A 26428-nucleotide genomic window follows, 5' to 3' on the forward strand; every position below is an offset into this window, starting at 1 on the left:
GAGATACAAACATCTACTAATCCTTGTGACTAGTAGCCATCGCTAACATCCCCACCCCACCACCAGGAATTTGTCTAATCATCTTTTAAAGTCATCCAAGTTGGCCATCATTACCTCATGTAGGAACAAGTTGCTGCCACAGCCGCACGACGTCCACGGCCAGTGTAGGGAGGGCCAAAAGAATGGACACAGGAGACTGATACAGTATTAGGTTGAATTAGGCCACAACTTTATTGATTACAGGGAAGGGTCAGTTTGGGAAAGTGTTGGGCATGTATACAACCCTCTGCAGTGCAGAAATCACAGCTAAGGAATATTTTCCGTGCACAAACTGTTGCACTTGTATTACCCTGCTCACCATTTTTCTAAACGCAAAAGCCCGAAGTGTTGCATCCTGCCTCTATATCGTGGGATGTGGGTTGCTTGCCATCCCCCAGTGTGGGGCTGTTTGTGTGGAAACTGCTGACCTTCTCATGAAAGGTTCTTCCAATGGAATGTGCCTCATCCTACAACAGCCTCCTTCAATCGCTGCATCTTTTGATTGTGCCCAACTTCCCCTTTCTGCTACCCATGAAATGATTTGCCCCCATGACATCATCTCCTCAGTTCTGAAGAAGCTCTGTGTGTGTCCTCTCTGTGCCACACCTTGTGACTTCCGCCAAAATACTATATAAGAAGAGACCTGGAGGAGCATTAGGTACTGAGCAGCTAAGAAAGCCGTTTGGTCAGTCCTCAAATCTGCTTCTCATCACTAGACAACATGAAGATCTCTTTGGCTGCCATAACTGCTCTCCTTGCTGTGGTCTTGTTCTCTCTGGCTACTGCTGCCCCAGGTAAGTCAATTCTAATCTCTTTCCACATGATTCTCCTAGGAGATTTGGGACACTCACAGGGGCTTGTGGTGACTTTTCTTGGTCCTTGATGGGCTTGGGGATGCTCTAAGATGAGGCACACTTGTGGGTGTAGTACAGGAGCTTGTTCTTTGGGGATAAAGCACTTTGAAATGGGGAGACATGGTGAGGGGCATCACTCTCTTCATCTAAAAAGAATTTAAAAGTTTCATGGAGAGCAATGTCTGCTGTGACCCTCTTCAGCTGACCTGGAAACCTACTGGAGTTGTCAGTTCTTGTTCCGTGGCATTGATTGACCAGTGGTTGGACATTAGCTGGAATAAGGACATAAGAATGCAAGAAGAGCCATGCGGTCCTGAACCCTGTTCTCACAGTGGCCAACCAGATGCCACAATGGGTAACCCACAAAAGCAACTCTTCCCTCCTGTGGTTTCTAGCAACTGATTACTGCCTCCAACTGCAGAGGCAGATCATAGCCACCCTGGCTATTAACCATCAATAGCCCTGTCCTCCATGGATTACCTAATCCTCTTTTAAAGCCATACAAGTTGGTGGCCATCACTAGGGTGGGCCATCTCAGGGATGTGCCAACCAGTTTGTTGGAGAGGTGGCCCACTGCTGTGCTTAATGGGGAGGTGTTTTTGGTTGAACCCGCCCCCTTGATGCAATGCATTAACCCAAGATGGAAACATCTTAGATAGTGGGAAAGAAAAGACATAGACACATCCATGCAGCAGGTGGAGGGGGGAGAAAAAGGAAGTTCTTCCAACAGTATTTATAACAGTATTTATATTTGCATTTGTAACAGTTGTCACCTACCCCAGGACCTTATGGTGAAGGGATAGGGTAAAAAATCTTAGAAATGAAATGAATAAGTTTGAGGCATGACAGCTACATGGCACCCACATGTTAGGAGGACCATGCTTCTCTCCCCCCCCCCCCATGGCATCCCTATGAGATCCTGTTCATTTCACTGGGGCTTCGTCAGGAGACCTTCCTTGGAAATTGTGCCCCATCAAGCCCAGACCCATCTGTGGCCCATCATGCCGAGTGTGGCCCCTGTGTCTTGTGGTTGGGTTGCCCATGACAGCTTTTCAACAGAAGTGGGAAACTTTTTTCAGACCAAGAGCCACATTCCCTTCTTGGGGGGTTCACATACCCAGAGGTAGTGAGTATGGCCAGAAGGAAAGTGGGGAGGAGGGGAAGCACGGAATGTGCCTCTCAGATTCGTACAGCAAAATATATCCCAGCCACACAGAGAAAACCAGGGTTCCCCCCCACACACACCTCCAGCCTCCAATTCTTTTCCCCTTTCTCCATCCTGGCACACGAATCATCAGCCAGGTCCAGGGAGAATTCTGAGGGCCACATTCAGAAGGAGGTACCTAACTGCTGCTATTAAATATAAGGGATAGAGAAAGGAAGAGGATTGCAGTCCAGTCAAGTGGATGATGGTGCCTCTGGTGATAGCTACTTTGCATTTAATACATTTACTAATTTTAGTCAACAAATCACAGTACCTGGGTTTGATGGGCTCAGGGGTGCTCCAAAACGAGTCACCTTGAGAGAGTCTGTCTAGCACAGCAGTTAAACGCAAGAGCAAGACTTGTTTTGTTTTCAGCACAATGGAAATTGGGTACAGACAGGATAAAGGGCACCACACTTTTTATTAAAGGGAATTTAAAAAGCAACACTTTATTCAGAGAAATGTGTGGCAGTGATCTTGTCTAGTAGACTTCAAAGCCTACCAGAACTGGCAGAACAAGGCTCCTTGGCCTTGATAGGATAGGGTTGGGCACTTGAAGAAGGTGGAGAGCAGGGACTGGTAAAGGGAGGAGAGCATGGTCTGGGGAGAGGTCTGAGGGCCAGATGGAGAGTCCTGAAGGGCCACATTCAGCCTAGTCTGAAGTCCCCCACTCCTGCTTTTAAATGCATGAGCCTCTATGGACAGGTAAGATGGGGGTAACCCTCCGGTCAACTGGATGATGATGCCTTTGGTGATAGCCACTTGGTTTTTAATGAATTTCGTAAATAAATAACAATACCTGCTTTCCCCACCTCTTATAGCTGAGGCAGAAGCAACTCCCTGCTGCATACAGAATTCCAAGGAGGTGTTCCCAAAGGCTACGGTGAAGGATTATTTCTACACCAGCAACAGATGTTCTCTGCCTTCCATAGTGTAAGTTTCAGAGGCCAGGCAAGAGCCCAAAGAACAGTGGGTGAACGTGGTTCAAAGGGTGAAAGATGATGATGACAAAAGGTTCCAGCATTGGGGGGGGGGGGGCTATTTTGAGTTGGGGGAGACACTGAAAAAATCATGAGTAGGTCTGAGAGATACAGAGGAATTGTCACCAGGGAGCCAAGATGGGTTCTCTCCAATTCAGCTTCTGAGTCTTAAGTTCAGGTCAGTCAATTTTTCAGAGGCACGCATCTATCACCTATCATCTATCTATCTATCTATCTATCTATCTATCTATCTATCTATCTATCTATCATCTATCTATCTTCATGCAATATATATATATTGCATGAAAATTTGTAGACAAACGTTGCATATTACTCATAATCCATGCATTTATGCAAGCAATAGGTTGCACTTTTGTACATTATCACCATTAACACAGACATATTTGTGTGTATGGTTTGGTGGGGGAACTGGATTGCAAAATTCAGAGTGGTGCACATTTTGAAGGAGAGGTGCAATTCAGTGGGCGTTTTGGTTGGGAATTTGGTGGGGCTCTTACTACATTGTGAATAGGAGAAATTTCTCCCTCCTCTCTACACCCTGTTAAGGGTGGGCTTGGGGCCTTTTAACGTGGGAGACAAACTCCCCGCCTGTTTCTCCAGATTCAAGAGAAGAGGGGTCCTCACACAAACGGACAATTCAAAGAGCATACTCAGTGACACATTAATGATGTCTGTTTCTTTCCCTGACAGGTTTATATTCAATAGTGGGAAGTCAGCCTGTGCTGATGCAAATGCTCAGTGGGCCAAGGATCTTGTGTCATATCTAGATAGTGTTATGACTACCACAGCCATTCCTGCCACTACCACCAGCGCATAGACCTCATGAGGAAAACGCAGCCTGAATCTCAGCAAGCCCTTTGCCACTTCAATGGGCCTCCTCTCTCTCTCTTTCCCCACCTTGAATTACGGCCCCTTCATTGCTGAACAGACTTTTCATCCAAGGGATTCTCTGCCCATCAAGCAGACAACCTGCCTTCTGGGAAGGGCTCTCCCAGAAAGTGGTCCCTGAAGTCAGCAAGTGCCCCTTTCTTAGCTGCTGGAATGATATAATTTGCACTATTTGAGGGTTCTTTTGTTCACATAAAGAACCATCTATTTCCAAGCAGCTTTACCAAACCTGGATTGAGTTCATCCATTTTGTTGACTTGTTTTAACTTCAATTGGACTTTGAATAAAAGCACAATTAATTGTCCTAGTTTTGAATTCCAATGTGGTATTATCTTACTTGGTGGGGTCATGCAAACAGCTATTCTGAATTATGCTTTTTGGAGGGGAGGGGAGGGGAGGGGGTGTTGGGTATGAGTTTAATGGAGCCAAGGGGGCAGAGGCCCAAAACGGGTTGGAAACTAGTGAGTTTCTGTCCTGACCATGGAAGTGTAGGGCAGACCTCTGTTCTCAAACACACATTTTCAGGAAGGAGGGAGCCTGGAAAACTGAGGCCAACAGCCCTCACAGTAAATGAGGTTCTAATCAGGTGCTGAGCTTAACATCAGGCCAATGGCTCATCTATCCTAGCATCCTGTTCTCACAGTGGCCAACCAGATGCCCCCAATAGGAAACCCGCAAGCAGGACCTGATCACAAGAGCAACTTTCTCCTCCATTCATTTTCTCAATCATCTTTTAAAGCCATCCAAGTTGGCTGCCATCACAGCCTCCCATGGGGGAAGAGCTCCATAGATTAATAATGCCTAGAGGATTTCTTTACCGGGATGTAATCCATTGGAACAGTCAAGTACAACATTCCTTATTTCCCTAGAGTGGGCACAGGCAGGGGGATGTTACTCCAGTCAGTGTAACTTCCTCTTCCACTGGTCTGGAGCATCCTCTCCCTGCATGTGATCTGGGAGATGGACGTGGCCCTGGCTGACTCCATAAAAGAGCTGAGTCACACAGCCATTTTCTCTCTATTGGCTTTCTCTTGCTGCCATGCTGCTCTCCTGCAGCTATTTTGTTCTCTTAATGTAATTTTGCTGCCTGCTGGCTCTCAGCCAGCAGGACCTGAGCTCAATCTCCATATGAGATGAACTGATGAACTCACAGTTTGTCACGTAACTGCTAGTTAAAGTCTGCCTTTCAGGGATCAAATCGTGAACTGAAATGTGAGTAAACTTCTGGTTACTTTATGCCTTTATTCTTTTAAGAGGGATAAAAGGGGACACCAGGAATAATTCATCTGGGCAAGCCAGATTGGGTTACTTAACCAAAGAGATTCAAACGAATCTGCAAACTGGCTTCCTGCTATATTGAGGGGAATCTGCTCTGCTACATCACTCACTAGCGTGAGTGAAGGAAAGATAATACTTATTCAATATATCCTTTCCTACTATCCTCAACATTCCCACAAGAGGAGCAGATCATACCTTGACACACACACACAGTCTGACAACAAAGAACTGCAAACCAGCAAGAGCCACACAGTCCTGAGTGAGAAGATAGAGTGGTTTTATTTGATCCGTGTGCTGAGAGGTTTGCAGAAATTCAGCAGGAAGGACAGAGAGTGAGAAAAGGACCCTTTCCAAGTACAGATACCAAAAAGGCAGAGAAGGTGTTCATTTGACAGGACTCCATTTGTCAGAGGATTGTTTTTTATATATATCATAGAAAAACACACAATTCCACACCAAAATGTACACCGCTTCTGGGGGGAGGACACGAGTCTTTATTCCCTCCTCCCGTGTTGATTGTCCATGTAAGAAATTCAGAGTTGTACATAGATGCAGACTGTAAGACTTCAAAACGCCCCCTGAAACCCTCCTGTCTCTTTGCACAAAGAGGACACCCAGGACTTCACATCTGTGGCAGGACAAGAACCCTCAGAGTCAGGGCTAGGAAGAGCCTTGCCACCCCAAGACCACCATTCCTTGGCACACCAGCTCTTGGAAGCATTGGAGGGGCCATAATCTTCTGGTGCTTGCAACTTCATCAACCAGCCTGAGTTTTATCAAGAACTACAGCTGTGTTTGACAGACCAGACTGGTTTCCATTTGCTTAGGTGATCTCACCCCTCTGCCTTTCATGGCAGAAGTTCAATAGGCATAGAGGGAACTTCTCTATGGTCATCAACTGTGTCCTAAGAGGCTGCTGGTGCTGCATTTTGCAACCCAAAGTTCAAGCAGTTCAGAGTTTGAAATGCGGTCCTTTGAGATAATCACTGGACAATCTGTCCCCAGCTCCAAGCTCAGGGTTGGGATCTGAAGGAGACACCACTGCAGTGTTGCTGCAGGGAGCTGCACCAGATGACTTCTAACTCAGCAATCCTATGATTCCAGCCAGTTTGAAACTGGTTCAGGGATGCTGCTTTCCCACTGGAGCAATTATTAGTCCAAAACTTTCACAGAAACACAACCCTACCCCTGGAGTTTTTCAGCCTGGAGCACTAAAAGCTTTGAAATGGGTCTGCAGTTCCTTCCAAGTTACGAGACCACCGCTGACTCACTCCAAATCATGGTATCACATCAGTAGGAGGTACTTTTTTTTAAAGAGGAAGTTGAAAGTGTTTTGGGTGACCTCGCTTTCTAAGACTTTTGAAACAAACTCCACAGAGAGAAGGTTCAGGAGCTGAGGAGGGAAGCCCAGCTCTCTCACCCCTCAGGACCAGCAGACCTAACCATCGCCTGAGCGCCTCTTGAGAATGAAAGCTCAAGATCTGGGTGATGAGTACAAGTCCCCCTCCCCACTTTCTTTCTGACAGGACAGCAAACAAAACAGGTCAAGTGCGAAAATGTGAACCTGTGCTATGCAACGTCAGCAGTGAAAGTCGTGCAAAAGGCCCCCATGGGATAATATACACTGCACACACAGGGCACGCCATTTGGCACCCCTTCCTGTTCCCCTATATAAATATTTCTCTCTTTCCACACCTTGACGTAGTGAAACTGGACTACTCAGCTGCCATGGAGCTCCCCTATCCCCTAAAAAAGCCATGGGTTTGCACCCAAGAGCTGGGAAAGAGAATGTGAGTGTGTTGGGTATGGTGTGTGTGTGTTGGCGGTGTTGGCGTGTATGGTGTATGGTTGTGGTGTGTGTGTGTTTAGGACATCAGACCTGGAAGCGCAGGTGTGAGCAAGTCCTTGCCTTTTCCGTTTGAAATCCACACTGAACACTGAACAGGTGACACATGCACTTCCCACCCACCCCTTTCACTTGGAAACACTTGCCACAACCGACCACGTTCCACAAGACACAACGGCAGCGCGCACAATTTCGACACACACACACACAGGGTGGCAGCAGCACTGAGGGGTGCTTTGGAGATCCCAATGGGGGCGAAGGAGAGAAGAAGAAGAAGGGGCACATAACACACTCCTAACGATATTTGGTTCATCAAATGGACCGCTCCAGTGTGGGGTTTATTGTCCACAAAACCACAAGCCACCAACACGCCCAACCGTGTGGCAGGAGAAAGCAGGCGCCACAGCTGGAAAAAAGCCAGGCAGCCCTTCAAGCAGCAGATGCCACCTTTGCCTTCCTCTTCTCCAGGGAAGCCACGTTCGCCTCCTTCTTTGCTGATGTCCCTGTCCGTTTTCCATCTCTTTAGAAACATGGAAATCTGAGGCCGGCTATATCAATGGGCCGCTGGAACGGAAAAGACCTTTCAGGCACTTCAGAGAGTCTCTCTGCAAAGCTGCCTGCCGACCACCTCTGTGCTTGGATGGGTTCCTTCCATCCCCGAGAGAGTTGTCTCCACTGTCGGTGCAGCCATGGGGCTTGGAAACCAACCTGCACTTTTTTATTTGAAAAGCAGGTTTAGGGGACCCCACCCCTGCTCTGTGGTATGAGCCGGACCCCTTATTGCACGCTTCAAAATGTAGTATACATGTACAGCTCATTTGCCTGCCCAATGCACCAACCTCCAGAAACCGCAGCAGGCATGCCCCGTTTTCTCTGCTCTCCACATTTCGTCAGCAGATACACAAATAGGGGAGCACGCAGGGGTGTCCCTTCGGAAGACAGACACCATTGGAGCTTGGGGGAGCCCCCCCGGCCCTTCCCCGCCCAATTTGGACCCCAGAGCCGCCCAGGCGGCTCTCAAAGCGCCGGAACCCAACACGCTCATCACAGGACACAGGAGCCACGACGGCACCCTCCCTGATGCCCGCTATGGGGCAGACTCGAACTTGGGGATCCCCCCTCTGCCCCACGCAATGGGGGGCAGGGGCCGGTCATGGTCCTTGTCTGACTCGGGCTGGCTCTGGGCCCGTTCCGGCTTGGGGGTCAGGGAAGGCGGGTCAGGCTGCTGGACAGAGAGAGTCCGCCGGAGGTGGTTCCGCTTGCGCAGGAAGTCCGGCTGCGAGTGGAGGCCGAAGCTGCCCTTGCGCAGGATCATGCGCGAGTTGTTCTTCTTGGGGCGGGAGCGCAGGCTGGACTCCAGCGAGGCCAGGTGGGCTGCGTAGCCTTCGCTCAGGAACTGGAGGGAAGAGAAAATGGAGAAGGACAGAAATCGGCAGCATTGAAGGCAGCTGGACTAGACCCTTGGGGTACCTTCCAATTCTACAATTCTATGATGATTCTAGAGGGGCTGGGAGCTGGGGGCACTGTTATACAGTGGTTCCGCTCCTTCCTCCTGGGCCGTGTCCAGAAAGTGGTGTTGGGGGATGAGTGTTCAAACCCCTGGGCTCTCACTTGTGGGGTGCCTCAGGGTTCTGTCCTCTCCCCCATGCTTTTCAACATTTACATGCAGCCGCTGGGAGAGATCATCAGGGGGGTTTGGGCTGGGTGTTCATCAGTATGCCGATGATACCCAGCTCTACCTCTCTTTTAAATCAGAACCAGTGAAGGCGGTGAAGGTCCTGCGTGAGTGTCTGGAGGCGATTGGTGGCTAACAGATTGAGGTTGAATCCTGGAGGCGATTGGCGGCTAACAGATTGAGGTTGAATCCTGACAAGACAGAAGTACTGTTTTTGGGGGACAAGAGGCGGGCAGGTGTGGAGGATTCCCTGGTCCTGAATGGGGTAACTGTGCCCCTGAAGGACCAGGTGCGCAGCCTGGGAGTCATTTTGGACTCACAGCTGTCCATGGAGGCGCAGGTCAATTCTGTGTCAAGCGCAGCTGTCTACCAGCTCCATCTGGTACGCAGGCTGAGACCCTATCTGCCCGCAGACTGTCTCGCCAGAGTGGTGCATGCTCTAGTTATCTCCCGCTTGGACTACTGCAATGTGCTCTATGTCGGGCTACCTTTGAAGGTGACTTAGAAACTACAACTAATCCAGAATGCGGCAGTTAGACTGGTGACTGGGAGTGGCCACAGAGACCACATAACACTTGTCCTGAAAGACCTGCATTGGCTCCCAGTACGTTTCCAAGCACAATTCAAAGTATTGGTGCTGACCTTTAAAGCCCTAAACGGCCTCAGCCCAGTATACCTCAAGGAGTGTCTCCACCCCCATTATTCTGCCCGGACACTGAGGTCCAGCTCAGAGGGCCTTCTGGCAGTTTCCTCACTGTGAGAAGTGGGGTTACAGGGAACCAGGCAGAGGGCCTTCTCGGAGGTGGCACCTGCCCTGTGGAACGCCCTCCTATCAGATGTCAAGGAAATAAACAACTATGTGACTTTTAGAAGACATCTAAAGGCAGCCCTGTTTAGGGAAGTTTATAATTTTTGATGTTTTATTCTGTTTTTAATCTGTTGGGAGCCGCCCAGAGTGGCTGGGGAAACCTAGCCAGATGGGCGGGCTATAAATAATAAATTGTTATTGTTACAAGAATGTGAGGACTGAGGTGCTATTTCCTGAAGTCCAAACTACCCAGGGCAAGGGAGCAGAAGCCCATTCACAACTGTCCTTTTCACCCTTTGAACTTGCCCCTCGCAAAGAGTCAACTCTCACATGCACTCAGTCAGTAACTGGAGAGGCAAATGCAGAAAAGTAGGGACCTACCCTTCTTCACAGCCATGCTGCCTTCTAAAATTATGCAATAATCTTACAGTTATACAACAACAATAACAAACAGGGCTGCAGTGTAGTTAAAGCAGATTGATTATGATTCCTGCAATGCAGGAGGTTGAACTAGATGACTCTAGGGACCCCTTCCAACTCCTTGATTCTTTGATTCTGTGAGATTTCCTTGCCTTGCCTTTCAGCTAGATCAGTGGGTACCACCCCCTGGGGGGCAGCAGGATTCCCTAGGGGGGTGGTGAAGAGGCAAGCAGATAGTAGAGGGACACTGGATCAATTTCATCCAGTTTGCTTACTCTATTAAACTAAACAGCATCTGAAGAAGTGTGCATGCACACGAAAGCTCATACCAATAACAAACTTAGTTGGTCTCTAAGGTGCTACTGGAAGGAATTTTTTTATTTTGTTTTGACTACAGCAGACAACACAGCTACCTACCTGTAACTAGTTTTATTTGGATTTTGAATAAACGTGCAATTAATTCTTATTGCTTTGAATTGTGCATTATTACTTTGCATGGTGGGTTGCACAAACTGCTATTCTGAAAAATACTTTTGAATAAATGTGCAATGAAGTGCAACTGTTTTGCATTTTATTGGGGTACTCACCCTGGTCAGTCACCGAAATTGACTCATTCATTCATTGGGTTATTATCGTCCTTAGTGGATCATGTAAAGCGATATTGTAAATGATGCTTTTAAATATATATAGCACAGGGAGCACTAGGGATGAATTGACGGAACCAAAGGGGTGGTGGCCCCCAAAGGTTCTGGGACCACTGCTCTAAACAAAGAAATAACAAAGTCACCTGACACTGAGCCTGATATTTCTTTGCTGGCCGTCCAACGATGTAGATCTGGGAGGGGGAGAGACCCAGGACATTGTAAACAGAGATGTCTTTCATGGAGCCATAGGCAGCACAGATCTTGATGTGGCACTAAGAGAGGATGGAGAAATGACAAAGCTTCAGCCCCTTTTCATCACATTTTTGGCCGGTTGCCTCTTTGACTCACTTATTTCAGGCCTTGAAGCACCAACCCCAGAGGGATTCTGGTTTGCTGCTATGGACACGCTCTCCGTACTCTCTCCAGGGACAGAAGGGGTATACAAGAGACAAATTCATGGAGGAGAGGGATACCAATGGCTGCTAGCCATGCTATGCTCTACCTCCACAGCTGGAAGTAGCAGTGCTTCTGAATACCACGGGAGGGGAGAGAGTTCTTGGGCTCTGATCCTGCTTGCTGGTTTCCTGCAAGCATCTGATTGTCCACTGTGAGATGCTGGACTAGATGGGCCGCTGGCCTGATCCAGCAAGCTCTTCGTATGTTGTTATGTTCCTATGTTCATAATGTCCAAAATTTGCCCCTGCATGCAGTTTGAAGCATCAGGACTGAGCAGGAGATATTCATCCGAGCCAACGCTGGTGCCAACTGCACCAGAAGGTCAGTGCCCAGTCATCAAAGCCCCAACCAGAACTAAGGATGGGTGTGGATTTGATCTGAACTTCCTGAAACAATTTTGCAAACTGAAAAAAACTCTCACTTCTCTGAATTTTGGAGTGAAGTTATCCAACGACAAAAAAGTGCCCCAAAACGCATATACTTGAGGGCCAGTAAATGTGTCTATTTAAAAAATAACAATAAACAATGCATTATACCATGGGGGATTGCTTGAATATATCTATATATGCTATATATGCTATATATGCTATATATGCTATATATGCTATATATGCTATATATGCTCTCTCTCTCTCTATATATATATATTTGTTTGCTTATTGCATTTGTACCCCCCCCACCCCTCCCTCCCCACCCATCTGTCAGCTACCTCTTGCACCAGGTTGCGGAGGAAGATGGTCTTCTGCCTCAAGGGGTCGTGGACCAGCCCATCCGAGAAGAAGATCATCCCTTGGGGAAAGTTGTGCTGAGAGAGCCAGGAGACGACCCGCTGCTTCTGCATGTCCGGGCGCCCTGTGATGTAGATGATCAGGTAGCCCAGGTCTTGCCAGTGTCTGCAGTATGCAGGAGAAACACACACAGAGAGAGAAGGTGCTCAAATCACAGAGTGCTCATTTAGAAAAGGGCAACCTGAATGAAAAACGACTCCACTATCAAGAAAGGTTGCGGCATTTTGGACTTTTTGATTTGGAGAAAAGACAAATAAGAAGCAACATGATAGAAGTTTGTAAAATTATGCAAGGCATGGAGCTAGAGGGTAGGGAAAAGTTTTCCTCCTTCTCTTGTTATGCTAAAAATTGGGGATGTCCAATGAACATTGGGAGATTCAGGACAGATAAAAGAAAGTACTCCTTCACACAACACAAAGTTAAACTATGGAACTCCCTCCCACAGGAGGCAGTGATGGCCACCAACTTGGATGGTTTTAAAAGACTATCAGACAAATTCATGGAGAAGGCTATCAATGGCTAGTAGCCTTGATGGTTATGTTCTGCCTCCACAGCTGGAGGCAGCAATGGTTCTGAGTTCCAGTTGTTGGAAACCGCAGGTGGGGCGGGGGCTCTTGTTGGTTTCCCACAGGCCTCTGGGTGGCTACTGGAAAAAAAGGATGCTGGACTGGGGTGGGTCATTGGCCTGATTCATTGGCCTGTTCACATAATCCAGCCTGTGGGGTTTCCCAAGGTCAACTGAGCCTCCACCCGGCCCGAGTATGAATTAATTCTGTCCACCGAATAATTTGCTGGGAGCCGCTTACCTGACAACGTCGACTGCGCCGGCCCGAACTTTGGGGTCGCTGCCCATGATGGAGACACTGGCTGCGAAGGACCCATCGATGCTGAAAACCACGCACTCCATCCCCCGGGGGAGGACAGTGAGGTAGCTGACGGCTGTGCTCTGGTCGCCCCTGAAGGCGGCAAAAAGCAAGTACCGTGTTCTCTCCAACCACTGAGCATTTCTTTGGATTCTGCACTGCCACCCTCACCATGGCACACAGACACCCTTCCCAGAACTTCCCAAGCCCTGGCCTGGGCCTTACCTGACCACCATCTTGATGGGGTAGACACCCACCGCCAACCTCTTCTCTTTAGGGAAGTTGTAGGAGACCCTCCCACTGCTGTTGGTGATCTCCGTGTCAAAGTAGACCCAGCGCCCAGAAGAGGGCTCTGTCATAATGAAGATGTCAACCTGGAGGAGGAAGAGAACACCTGGATGCACTTCCTGTTATCCAGTCAGAGAGCAGGAGCACAGAAGAACGAAAGATGAACCTTGGTGGGTCAAGCTGATGGCCCAAGTGGTCCAGCACACTATTCTCACAGAGGCCAAATGCCCCTAACAGACTAGGAATGTAGATAGATTGCCTCTGGGCCTGGAAGCTCCAGAAGAGGGCAAAGAACAGCTTTTATCCGTGGGCTGTTAGGCTGCTGAATGAAAAGATAACAACAGGGCAAAAGTGACTTTCGGGTTTGGTGGGTGTGCTTCAGTAAACGAGGGGAATTAAGACTAAGAGAGCTGAGTGGGGGGTGCTTGTGTAATCTCACTGTATACAAGTTGTACAAGTGACAATAAAGTATTTCAATTTTCAATTTCAGAGCATCAGACCATCCTTGCTGGATGTTGTGGTACAGTGGCAACAGATCCACAGCTGTTCCTCCTGAGACCCCCCCCTCCACTCCCCAGCCGTTGTTCTCTGTTGGGGCACCCTGTGTCACAAGTACCCTATGACCAGATATTTTTGGAGTACAACTCCCATAAGCCCCAGACTGCAGTGGAAGAGGCGAGGGAGTTAACGTGAGTGCCAAAAAGCACCAGGCTGTGATATACGTTGCATTATACGTTGGGCTGTCTCAGAAAATGGTTTGGAAACTTCAGCTGGTGCAGAATTCAGTGGCCAGGTTGCTCACCGGAGCAAGACGGTTTGAGCATATTACACCATTCCTGGTCCAACTGCACTAGCTACCAATTAGTTTCCGGGCCCAGTTCAAAGTGCTGGTTTTGACCTATAAACAGCTCAGGACGGCAATTCCTCAAGGACCACCTCTTTCCATATGAACCTACCCAGACCCTGAGATCATCTTCTGAGGCCCTCCTCCGTGTGACGCCTCCTCAAGAGGTCCAGAGGGTGGCAACACGAGAACAGGCCTTCTCTGCAGCAGGTCCCTATCTATGGAATGCTCTCCCCAGGGAAGTTCACCTGGCACCTTCATTATATACCTTTAGGTGCCAGGCAAAAACGTTCCTTCTTAACCAGGCCTTTGGTTGATCCGATTTACACCCTATGCCCTTTTAAAATGGGTTGGGTTTTTTTTTGCAGGGGGAGGCTATTGGAGTTTTTTTAAATATACTTTTATTAGGTATTTTATGGTTTTATATCTTGATTTTGTTCTGTGAACTGTCCTGAGACCCCCAGGTTTACCTTTTCTCCTGTCAGGGCCACCATGTCAAGGGGGCCGTACATGAAGCGGCCAACCAGGGACTGGGGGCCATCTTCGGCCGCGATGACGTCGTTCGATCGGTGGTTGGAAGTCACATTCTGAAAAGGAAAGAAATGCACTCCTGTTTTCTTTGTTGTAAGCTGCGGTGGGTACCGTATTTCTCTCTATGTGTGGGAAAGCAGCATAGAAATAAAATGAATGAATGAATGAATGAATGAATAAATAGGTGCTCATCACCCTCAGTTTGACTTGGGTTCTCTTGCGCAGCCATTTCTCTCGGGGGTTCAAGGGACTGAGCATCGCCGGGTCCAAGCTGTTACTCTCCTTGACAGTGGTGGTTTCAAATCTCATCACCTGAAACGAAATGTGAGCATCTGAGAGGGACGGCAGCCTCGGCGGCAGAAACAGCCACGCAAGATGGCATCATTTTCTTTATAATAATGGGTTGGATTCAACTAGGTTGTTGCGTGCATGGAACAAGGAATTCCAAGGTGCCCTGATGGAATTATTTATCCATTCTGTTCCATAAAATTCATACAATTCATTAAAAAGGGGCTGTGCAAAAAAAATTAAACAATTAAATTATGGATAATAAAAATGAACAACAATGATTTAAGACATTCAAAAAGTTAAAAAACTGGTTAAAACTCACACCAGCTTTCTAAACATCTCGGTAGACTTGTCTAACCAAGAATGTTTTTAGCAGGCGCCCAAAGGAGCAAAGTGAAGGTCAAGAGGCAGGGAGTTTCGTAGGGCAGGTGCTGCCGCAAAAAAGGATCAATTGCTTGCGAATGCAGCGTGGGTGTTGCCTGGCACTTGTAAACAGTACTAGTTCGGTCAATCAAACTGGTCGAGTGGTCATGAACTGGGTAAGCCAATCTTGCAGATAAACTGATCCCAAGTTGTTATTCATTTTTTATTACATTTATATTCCACCTGTTCCCCCCTTCCAGGTTCTATGGTTCTCCCATCCTCCATTTTACGTCCGCCCCAAGGTAGAGGAGAAAAAGTGGCCCTCTCACCTGTCTGAGGATGAAGGCAACCACGTCTGTGGACTCCCAGTAGCTGGCGTGGAAGAGATGGGGGAGAGCCACTGTGGGGAAAGCCGTAAGGACGTCTGGGCAGTATAAGGCATAATCTATCCTCTTTGCCCCCCACCATTTAGATGTGACTGCAGGGAAACAAAGGAGGTCAGCATCAGCAAGACTGTGCCCCAAAGCTTCCTGTTTCTCACAAGATTCCCTGCACCCTGGATTCCCATTTTTTGTTCAACCAGAAACAGAGAGAGAGAGAGATCTCCTGCCTTAACCCCCAGAGGGCGGGACTCACTCTGGGTCACGCTAGCAGGCAGCAAGCTCTCCCTCGACCCAGAACTCTCGCTGTCGCTGCTGCCGGTGCTCCCTCGCCGCCCCTTCCCTAGAGTGGCGTTGGAAGGCTCAGAGACCCCTGCCAAGGAAAAGGAGGGCAGCTTTGCAGAATTATCTTCAGCAAACAGGGCGCTGTGGCAGTGGAGGACATCCGCTGCAGGGGATGGAGAGAGAGAGAGAGAGAGAGAGAGAGAGAGAGAGAGAGAGAGAGAGATCAGGTGGCAGGAGGTGTTATTCCAGTCCATCTTTGTCCCCCGTCCCCCCAGAAAACCATGTGTTCATGAGATGCCTTCCTTTGGCTGAGTATCTGGGGAAAGAGGGAGTCTTTTAGGCTGCTATTTTCCCACTACAGTGGTACCTCTAGTTACGAACTGAATTCGTTCCGGAGGTCCATTCTTAACCTGAAACTGTTCTTAACTGGAGGTGTGCTTTTGCTAATGGGGCCTCTTGCTGCCGCTGTGCCGCCAGCACACAATTTCCGTTCTCATCCTGGGGCAAAGTTCTCAACTCGAGGTAACTCTTCCAGGTTTGTGGAGTTTGTAACCTGAAGTGTTTGTAACCTGAGATGTTTGTAACTCGAGGTACCACTGTATCTTATCCGATATTGCAGCCTTTTGCTATCTATCTATCTATCTATCTATCTATCTATCTATCTAATCTACAGTGATACCTTGGTTCTCGAACTTAATCCATTCCAGGAGTCCGTTCAACTCCCGAAACCATTTGAAAACCAAGGCATGGCTTCCAGTTGGCTGCAGAAGCTTCTTGCACTCAAGCGGAAGCTGCGTCGGACGTTCAGCTTCCGAAAAACGTTTGCAAACCGGAACACTTACTTCCAGGTTTGTGGTGTTCGGGAGCCGATTTGTTCAGCAACTAAGCCATTCGAGAACGAAGGTACCACTCTGTCTATCTATCTATCTATCTATCTATCTATCTATCTATTGTTTTAAGCTATTTTTGTAAGTCACCTTGTAGTAGGAAAGGCATGATTTTATTTCTTACACGAATATTGCGGCACGTGGCTACTGAGTGCCACCAGGGTATGCAAATGTCTCATTTAAGTCTACATAGAATCTTTATTCTCAATAATGATGGGACTCACAGGTAGAGAATCGTTTTTAATGTTTCTAAAGGGAATCTTTGTATGAGGTTAATACTTTATTATCCCTTTGGAAATGCGCTCTATCTTTATACTTCTGCTCTTCTGGGCTTTGATGCTGTACATTTTTTTAATTCTTTGTCCTCTTTCATTTGTTGTTATATTTGCACTTTTTGAGGTGAGAAACCAATAAAATTGGAAAACCAGAGAAATATGAGAAGTACCTAAGAGGTGGGACTTCCCATCTCCCAGTGGGTAACGCTGGTATCTCGGGACCGTAAATGGAGGCAGGAGGTGGAACTTGTTCTCCAGTAAGGGCTCAAGTCTGGAAGCGGAGGGGTCCGCAGAGTGGAAAAGGCTGTAGACCTGGCTGCAGGCGGGATGCACCTGGGAGGCTGGAAAGGGGGAGAGAGGGAGGGGAGGAAGGAGCCCCAGAGTCATCAAAAATTGCCCACAAAATGTCTTGAAGCAGGACAGAAACAGCTGCCAAGCTTGTCCCTACATTCCCAGAGAGGCTTCAGCGGAGGTGGGGGTGGGTGGGCAGGATGGGGGTCGCTTTGAGCTGTCAAATGGAGAAATGGGGCAGCCCAGTGGATTCTTGAATGAGCGGGTACATCCCATAAACAGCAGGATTTGCTTTTTCCAGAATAATAATAATAATAGTAATAATAATAATAATAATAATAATAATAATCCTCTCTGCCTCTGCATCCTTCAACACAGTAACAATTAATTGCACATTCTTTCATTCAGAAAATATATGCTCTGACATTGCAGCTAAAAGAAAAAATATGCTATACAGCAAAGAATATTTCATGAAAAATATTTTTCACACATCTTACTAATGGAAATGTGAGGGTGAATGAAATTTAGAGCCTTTAGAGTGTTTGCATATTTAGATTATTTATCTGTGACTACTTACCAAAAAGTGGAGAGCTCAGTCAGTAGAGCACAGGACTCTTAATCTCAGAGTTGTGAGTTCAAGCCCCATGTTGTGCAAGAGATTCCTGCATTGCAGGGAGTTGAACTAGATGACCCTTGTGGTCCCTTCCAACTCTACAATTCTATGATTCTATGCGCAAACCTTCACCTACCACAGATGTACAGTAACTATATGAATCAATAGCTGTTACCGAAAATTGGCTATCTTGTGACAACTCGGCACTGTAAATACAAACAAATGTGACCAATGGGAGTAGCATTGAAAGCGCTAACAGCAGTAAATTTTTTTGAAGAAGTGTGGAAAGTGTTTTGTTCAAGGCTCTAAGGCTGATCAGTCATAAAGAAGTGATTGACGCGCTTGAAGGTAGCCACCTCCAGAGCCCCCCTACTGCCCCCTTGCTTCTTAGCACCCCTCCAGGTAATTCCCCCCAAGAAACTGGGCTCACCTTCCAGGCCAGGCAGGACTGTTCTCCTCATGGCAAGCACCAAACCAAGGGGGGAGCCGAAGAGGAAGAAATCAGAGACTTCAAAGTCAAAGCGTCCCAGGTTGACGTCCAGCAGGTTGGCAGAGGTCTCAGGAGGGAAATCAGCATCCTCACTCATCATTGTGGAGTGGATGCTGGAGAGGAGAGAAGGAGAGGGAGAGGAACATGGAAGATGAACGTTGTCCAGACCCGAGATGATCAAGGGTCTGGAAACCAAGCCTTATGAGGAACAGCTGAGGGAGCTGGGTATGTTTACCCTAGAGAAGAGGAGATGGAGAGGGGACATGATAGCCATCTTCAAATATCTGAAGGGCCGTCACATGAAATATCAAGCAAGCTTGTTTCCTGTTGCTCTGGGGTGGGGACAACGACCCAAACCAACGGATTTGAATGAGAAGAAATTCAATCCCAACTTTAGGAAGAACATTCTGGCAGTAAGAGCTGTTCAGCCAGTGGATGGACTCCCTCAGAAGGTAGTGGACTCTCCTCTATCAGAGGCTTTTAAGCAGAGGTTGGACAGCCACCTATCAAGGATTCGTCTGCTGCAATTCCTGGATTCCAAGAGGTCAGATTAGACAACCCTTGGTGTCCCATTCTACAATTCTATACTCCCACTAACAGAATCATAGAATTGCAGAGTTGGTATGGACCCCAACAGCCATCTAGCCCAAGCCCCTGCAAAGTAGGGGGTCAGCCCTCATACATTTTGAAATGATACCAGATCCTCTTAGCTTTACAAATGTCCTAGCAGTTTTATTGATGCACCACGAGGTTTGTGAACAAAAGGGCCCAAGTTTGTTTTGTGTGCATGTTTAATTTTAATCTTCGTTCAGTTGCATGGTCCTCTTTATTTCCTTCTTTAGTCTTTTATCTTGTTGAAGATTGTGTCCTTCCTTGAATAAAGAAACATTAAAAACTTACAAATAATTAACTAAATAACAACATGAATAGGAACTGCTCCCAGCTGCTCATAGAACTTTGGTCTCCAGGCTCCTGGATGGCCCACCTGAGGCTGCCTCTCCTCCTCTCTCCCTCTCCCTTACCTGGAGAGGAAGGCGTGATGCTGCGTGATAGCGTCACATTCGTAGCTGGAGCAGTCGCTCTGTTTCCGCGGCAACGGTTGCCGGGGCTCCTCGTCCTCCATCATCCCAGAGATGTCAATGTTGCTCTTGCTGAGACGCTTCAGCTCCCCCAGGTTGGAGTCTTCGCCTGAGAGGGGATTATCCTGAAGGGGCAGAGAAGCCAGCAAAGGGAATATTGAATTGCCGTTGGGACAACCCGGGTGGGGTGGGTGTGTGCGCGCTCAAAAGGGAAGAGAGAACATGATGGGACACAAGAGGAGCTGGAATCTTGTTATGTAGAGGCCTTCATCCACTAGGGGGCATTCATGGTGCAAAAATCACCAATGTACAGCCATCAAAATCTACTCCCAAAACTTGGACAGGTTTATAGTGGCAGGGAAAGAGTGGGATAAAGCAGGGATGAGAACATGAGAAGAATCTGCTGGATCAGGCCAATGGCCCATCTAGTCCAGTGTCCTGTTCTCACAGGGGCCAGCCAGATACCCCAATGGGGAGCCCACATGCAAGACCTTAGCAAAAGAGCAACATTCTCCCCTCCTGTGGCTCCCAGTAACTGATTTATTTATTTTATTACATTTACATCCCACATTTTCTTCCAAGGAAGTTCAAGGTGGTGCACATGGTCCTCTCCCCCCCCCCCATTTTATCCTCACAACAACCGTGCAGGCTAGGCTTTGGTCGAGAGTGGCTGACTGGCCTGAGGCCACACCCAGTGAGCTTCATGGCTGAGTCTGGATTGAAATGCTGGTATCTCCCAGATCCTAGCCCCACAGGCTAGCCGCTACACCACACCACCTTATATTGGGTCTCTGGGCCTCTTGCAAGAAGGCTTGCGGTTTTTCTTAGTATCCTATTCCTTTACCCTTAATAGTAGTCTGACAGACAGAAATTCAACAGGTGCAGCTGCAACCATTGTTTCGCCTCCAAAACTTCCTCAATGTGCTTTTTCGGTGGATAGGAGGAGCACTGGAGTTCCCAAGCAGACGGGTGCCAGGGATCTCTCAGGAAGCCTGCCAGTCCTGACTCCCGCCCTCCACCCCACTCCCAAGAGGAAGGGACTGTACCTGGGCACTGCTGGCACTGCCTCTCCTGCTGCTGGACTGGCTTTCATCTGCCAAGCCGGTGCTGTAGCAGATGGCATCGAACCCCATAATTCCTCCCACGCAGTCCCCAATGAGGCACACCTGGGAAGGAGAAGAGAAGGGCGTCCAAGTTGGTAGGGCATCACCTTGCAGCAAAGTCCCAGAGGCCGCATCTAGACCCACCACTCAGCATGCATACCCACACACACCCAAAGAGTCAAACAATCCCCAAACCCATCAACAAAAGTCAAGAGAGCCTCCACCACAACACGCAGACACAGGAGGATTCAGGTGATGTGAAAACCTGAAGGAGCATCTTCAGGTGATGTGAAAAACCTGAAGGAGCATTCAGGTGATGTGAAAATCTGAAGGAGCACCCCCATTGTTCTGCCCAGACACTGAGGTCCAGCGTCGAGGGCCTTCTGGTGGTTCCCTCACTGCGAGAAGCCAAGTTACAGGGAACCATGCAGAGGGCCTTCTCAGTGGTGGCACCCGCCCTGTGGAACGCCCTCCCACCAGATGTCAAAGAGAAGAGCAACTACCAGATTTTTAGAAGACATCTGAAGGCAGCCCTCTTTAGGGAAGCTTTTAATGTTTAACAGACTATTGTATTTTAATACTTTGTTGGAAGCCACCCAGAGTGGCTGGGCAAACCCAGTCAGATGGGCGGGGTATAAATAATAAATTCTATTCTATTCTATTCTATTCTATTCTATTCTATTCTATTCTATTCTATTCTAAAACATAAGAATGTAAGCAGATCCCTGCTTGATCAAGCCAATGGTACATCTAGTCCAGCGTCCCATTCTCACAATGGCCAACCAGAAACTTCAATGTGAAACCCACATGCAGGACTCAAGCACAACAGCCCTCTCTCCTCCTGTGGCTTCCAGCAACCAGCATTCAGAAGCATCGCTGCCTCCAGCTGCGGAAGCAGAGTGTTGCCATCCTGGCTAGTAGCGCTGGAGAGCACTCCCCTCCTCCGTGAATTTAAAAGAGGCTTATTTTAAAGCCATCCAGATTGGTGGCTGTCACTGCTTCCCACAGGAAGGAGTTTTAACTGCAGTGTGAGAAGCATGACTTACAAGGCCAAAACTTTGTAAGTTAACATTTATTCTCCACTGTGTATAAGGCAGATTTTTACATCGTTTTCAGTTGCCTTGATTCCATTTAAAGAAAGGGACACACGAGTTCAAAGTACGAACGAGAGAAAGGGAGAGAGAAATGCCCAGTGGTTAAAGGGAAGAACCTTATCAAAGCTGCTGCCTGTGGACGGGCTGATCCCCTTAAACCCTGGCCATCGTGTTCTTCATCCAAGAGAGGCATGATCGTACCTGCCCATTAAATCCACTCCCGTCAGGAGACTTGAGAAATTCATTGTAAACCTGGTTGGCTCGGCTGATCACCATGGCAACCGCATCCTGGTACTGCGGGGAGGAGATGGCCAGCAGTGGCAAGGCAGCCAGAGGGATGTGGTCTTCGCTGCTGCTCAGGGAGGTCTCATCATAGCTGTAGGGATTCAGGCTGGGGGGCGGGGAGGACAAGGGGGTAAGAAAAGGGACAGCACCGGGAATTAGCCAGGGCTAAAAAGCAGGTGCGAAACCACAAGGGCCATCTACAGCAGGATCCTCATCTGTATTACCGGTACTTATTTTCAGATTCTCTTTAAAACAACCAAAAAGACTTATTGAAGCAAAACAAATTCATGCAATAAAAAAAACAGAAGTACAAAAAAGCATCACAGTATATCCAGAAGAGACTTAATATTAGGTTGGGGAAGTACTTATTGCCAACAGGAGGGTCAAATTGCAGGTTTCCGGTTTCCTGGGCACCAGGGGATAAATTGCCTCTCCCAACACCATGGAGAGACACCAATGGAGATAATCAGAAAATGATGGGGGAATTGCATTTTCTGCATTCCTCTTTGGTTGGAAGAGGAACCTGGCTCTCACCCGCAGTTTGCCTGGCGGTCTGGCACTTGCTTCCCCATGGAATGCGAGGGCAGGCAAAGGCACTGGGTGCATGGAGCACTCCAGCTGCTGCACCCCCACCCCACCCCCGATCCCGTTCCTGGAAGCACAGGTTATCCTAGAATCATAGAATCATAGAATCATAGAATCATAGAGTTGGAAGAGACCCCAAGGGCCATCGAGTCCAACCCCCTGCCAAGCAGGAAACACCATCAGAGCACTCCTGACATATGGTTGTCAAGCCTCTGCTTAAAGACCTCCAAAGTAGGAGACTCCACCACACTCCTTGGCAGCAAATTCCACTGTCGAACAGCTCTTACTGTCAGGAAGTTCTTCCTAATGTTTAGGTGGAATCTTCTTTCTTGTAGTTTGGATCCATTGCTCCGTGTCCGCTTCTCTGGAGCAGCAGAAAACAACCTTTCTTCCTCCTCTATGTGACATCCTTTTATATATTTGAACATGGCTATCATATCACCCCTTAACCTCCTCTTCTCCAGGCTAAACATGCCCAGCTCCCTTAGCCGTTCCTCATAAGGCATCGTTTCCAGGCCTTTGACCATTTTGGTTGCCCTCCTCTGGACACGTTCCAGTTTGTCAGTGTCCTTCTTGAATTGTGGTGCCCAGAACTGGACACAGTACTCCAGGTGAGGTCTGACCAGAGCAGAATACAGTGGCACTATTACTTCCCTTGATCTAGATGCTATACTCCTATTGATGCAGCCCAGAATTGCATTGGCTTTTTTAGCTGCCGCGTCACACTGTTGGCTCATGTCAAGTTTGTGGTCAACCAAGACTCCTAGATCCTTTTCACATGTACTGCTCTCAAGCCAGGTGTCACCCATCTTGTATTTGTGCCTCTCATTTTTTTTGCCCAAGTGCAATACTTTACATTTCTCCCTGTTAAAATTCATCTTGTTTGTTTTGCCCAGTTCTCTAATCTGTCAAGGTCGTTTTGAAGTGTGATCCTGTCCTCTGGGGTGTTAGCCACCCCTCCCAGTTTGGTGTCATCTGCGAATTTGATCTGGATGCCCTTGAGTCCATCATCCAAGTCGTTGATAAAGATGTTGAATAAGACCGGGCCGAAGACAGAACCCTGTGGCACCCCACTAGTCACTCTTCTCCAGGATGAAGAGGAACCATTGATGAGAACCCTTTGGGTTCGGTCAGTCAGCCAGTTACAAATCCACTGAGTGGTAGCATAGTCAAGACCGCATTTTACCAGCTTCTTTACAAGAATATCATGGGGCACCTTGTCAAATGCCTTGCTGAAATCAAGGTAGGCTACATCCACTGCGTTCCCTTCATCTACCAGGCTTGTAATTCTGTCAAAAAACGAGATCAGGTTAGTCTGACATGACTTATTTTTCAGAAATCCATGCTGACTATTGGCGATCACAGCATTCCTTTCTAGGTGCTCACAGACTGTTTGCTTAATGATCTGCTCCAGAATCTTCCCTGGTATTGATGTCAGACTGACTGGGCGGTAATTATTTGGGTCCTCTCTTTCCCCCTTTTTAAAAATAGGGACAACATTTGCCCTCCTCCAGTCTGCCGGGACTTCGCCTGTTCTCCAGGAATTCTCAAAGATGACTGCCAGTGGTTCTGAGATCACATCTGCCAGTTCTTTTAATACTCTTTGATGCAGTTCATCTGGCCCTGGAGATTTGAATACATCTAAACTAGTCAAGTATTCTTGTACTATCTCCTTAGTCCTGCTAATTGGGATTTTTTAATGGGAGTAAACTGCAGGCGTGCACTGGAGACGATAAGAAACTGCAAAAATGAACCCAGCTACAAGGATTTAAAAGGTTTGGATTGAGAGGGGATTTAATTCGGTGAAAGAGACGATGAGGGGAGGGGAGCCCATGGTTTACTTATATCAAAGTTTTTCTCTACATTTATGATACGGCAACCCTCCCGGGAATGCAAGTTTTATTTAAAAAAATCTGTACAAGCAAGGAAAGAAGAAATTGGAATATAAATATGGAATTTAACAAAATTGGAACTGCGTGTGAGAGAGAAAGGAATTGAGAGGCAGGAGGAAACATTACACTTTGAAAATATGGAGCAAAGTCCACCCTAAACTCCGTTATCCATGAAGGAAAGTGTCTGAGATAAGGACAATTGGCCATAAATCACTGGCAGGGAAGAAAGGAGTCCACAAGCTGCAGGAATAGAAGCTTTTGGATTAACTATTTGCAGTCTGGATTCAGGCCGTTCTTCCTAGGCTGGAAAAATGGTGAAGGCGCCTTGTTTGCTGGAAGCCAAATCACAGGACAAAGTAATGCAGTGACTTTTGGAAACTCTGAGATAATTGCTTCTTCTTGAGGCATGACAGGAACCATCAACAGTTGTAGGAATGAAGGATATGACACCATTAATGGATGGGGAAACATCATGGGGTGTGTGGAACTGACACATAATAAGGATTACAGTTAGAGTTCCTCACTTGAAACTTTATAAATTACCTAATTTACCAACACGAATGAAATCACAAGATTGTATAAGGGATTATTATATCTGAACAGAATGGAAATTATTAAGGATTTGGAACGCCAAAAAATATAGAAGAATGAAGTCATCGAGTCTAGCACACAGGGAGGGCAGTTTGATTAAATTGCATATTTTGACATTGGAATAATTGGCATTAATAATTGTATTAATTGGATAAAATTGGTATTGTTATAATGAGGCTGCTATTGGAATGATATTGGAAAATCAATAAAAACATTTTTTTTAAAAAAAGGAAGGCCAAATTACACGTTATGCTGTGCAGAAGGAGTCCTGTGTGTCTGTATTTGTTGCATATAAAACAAAATCCCACCAAACAGCGCAGAATTTTTCAGGGCCCTCCGAGCCTTTGGCAACACATAATTTAAGAGTTTGTTTTTTTAGCTAATGCTAAACTCCACATATTTTAATAACAATGCGGAACTTGGAAATCCTGCAAGGTTTCCATTTGGGGGCAACTGAGGTTCTGACAGCTGACAGCATCCATGTCAAGTGTTCCTGAGAGCTAAAACCTTCCAGCTGATGATCCCACAGATTTAATAAACAAAGATGGAATGGGATGTTTGAGTATTCCGGTCGTTTCCTGACAAACCATTGTCCAGAAGTTGAATACTTGTGGGCAGTCCCACCACAAGTGAGAAATGCTGTCTCTTCTTCCACAGCCCCTCCAAGAGTTCTGAGAATATTTTGACATCATATGGGCAGTTTGCACGGTGTACAGTTCCCTCTGTGTAGGATTTTCCTGGAACACAGAAGCTGGGACTGGCCTATATGGTTTAGATGACCAAAGTGCATACGATTTAGAATCCTTGGTTTGCATGTGCAGGTCTTTCTCCCATGTACGTTCAATACCTAATCAATTTGTCTGTATTGCTGAGACTCACCTTGTGAGTCTTCAGTATACCTGAAGGAGCGTCTCCACCCCCATCGTTCTGCCCGGACACTGAGGTCCAGCGCCGAGGGCCTTCTGGCGGTTCCCTCATTGCGAGAAGCAAAGCTACAGGGAACCAGGCAGAGGGCCTTTTCGGTGGTGGCGCCTGCCCTGTGGAATGCCCTCCCATCGGATGTCAAGGTGATGGACAACTACCTGACATTCAGAAGACATCTTAAGGCGGCCCTATTCAGGGAAGCTTTTAATGTATGATATTTTAGTGTTTTTTGGTTTCTGTGGAAGCCGCCCAGAGTGGCTGGGGAAGCCCAGCCAGATGGGCGGGGTACAAATAATAATAATAAAATAAAATAAAAAACACCTCCCAAAGCCAAATAAGTTTTAATTTTTTTAAGAATGAGTTTTGTTTAGAACTAATGCATGTTCTTACAGAAAGAGGCTGTATAATACAGGTCAATGCAGGAGATGTAATGCTAGAAATGTTTTTCCTGAACTGTGTTACGTGGGCACATTCAGAGATATCTTCCTTCTTCTCCGAAGTTGTTATCCATATTGGTTTTGTATTGGCCAGATCCTAAATATTTGCAGATAGGATCATAGAATTGCAGAGTAGCGA

General features: G+C 47.3%; 1 protein-coding gene and 1 long non-coding RNA gene across 5 annotated transcripts in view; one reads left to right on the forward strand and one right to left on the reverse strand.

Moving 5' to 3' along the window:
• Positions 1-689: 689 nt before the first annotated feature.
• Positions 690-4293, forward strand: LOC309519910. Its single transcript, XR_014214064.1, has 3 exons — positions 690-833; positions 2919-3030; positions 3789-4293. It is a non-coding gene; the product is annotated as an uncharacterized lncRNA (long non-coding RNA).
• A 3282-nt stretch (positions 4294-7575) lies between these two features.
• The window catches only part of PITPNM3 (PITPNM family member 3), a 77051-nt gene continuing 58198 nt past the window's right edge, over positions 7576-26428 (reverse strand). For all 4 annotated transcript variants that reach the window (XM_082201374.1, XM_082201373.1, XM_082201375.1 and 1 more), the window contains 14 exons: positions 21777-21966; positions 20425-20544; positions 19322-19503; positions 18240-18412; positions 17076-17246; positions 15715-15906; positions 15408-15556; positions 14623-14739; positions 14367-14483; positions 12990-13138; positions 12708-12857; positions 11823-12006; positions 10801-10929; positions 7576-8506 (listed from right to left, as the gene is read on the reverse strand). In XM_082201374.1, coding sequence (XP_082057500.1) covers positions 8198-8506; positions 10801-10929; positions 11823-12006; positions 12708-12857; positions 12990-13138; positions 14367-14483; positions 14623-14739; positions 15408-15556; positions 15715-15906; positions 17076-17246; positions 18240-18412; positions 19322-19503; positions 20425-20544; positions 21777-21966 — 2332 coding nt within the window. In that variant the 3' untranslated portion in view covers positions 7576-8197. The remainder of the gene's footprint in view (positions 8507-10800; positions 10930-11822; positions 12007-12707; positions 12858-12989; positions 13139-14366; positions 14484-14622; positions 14740-15407; positions 15557-15714; positions 15907-17075; positions 17247-18239; positions 18413-19321; positions 19504-20424; positions 20545-21776; positions 21967-26428) is intronic.

The sequence above is a fragment of the Podarcis vaucheri genome (assembly GCF_965113315.1).
Source record: "Podarcis vaucheri genome assembly, chromosome: 15".
Classification (NCBI taxonomy): domain Eukaryota; kingdom Metazoa; phylum Chordata; class Lepidosauria; order Squamata; family Lacertidae; genus Podarcis; species Podarcis vaucheri.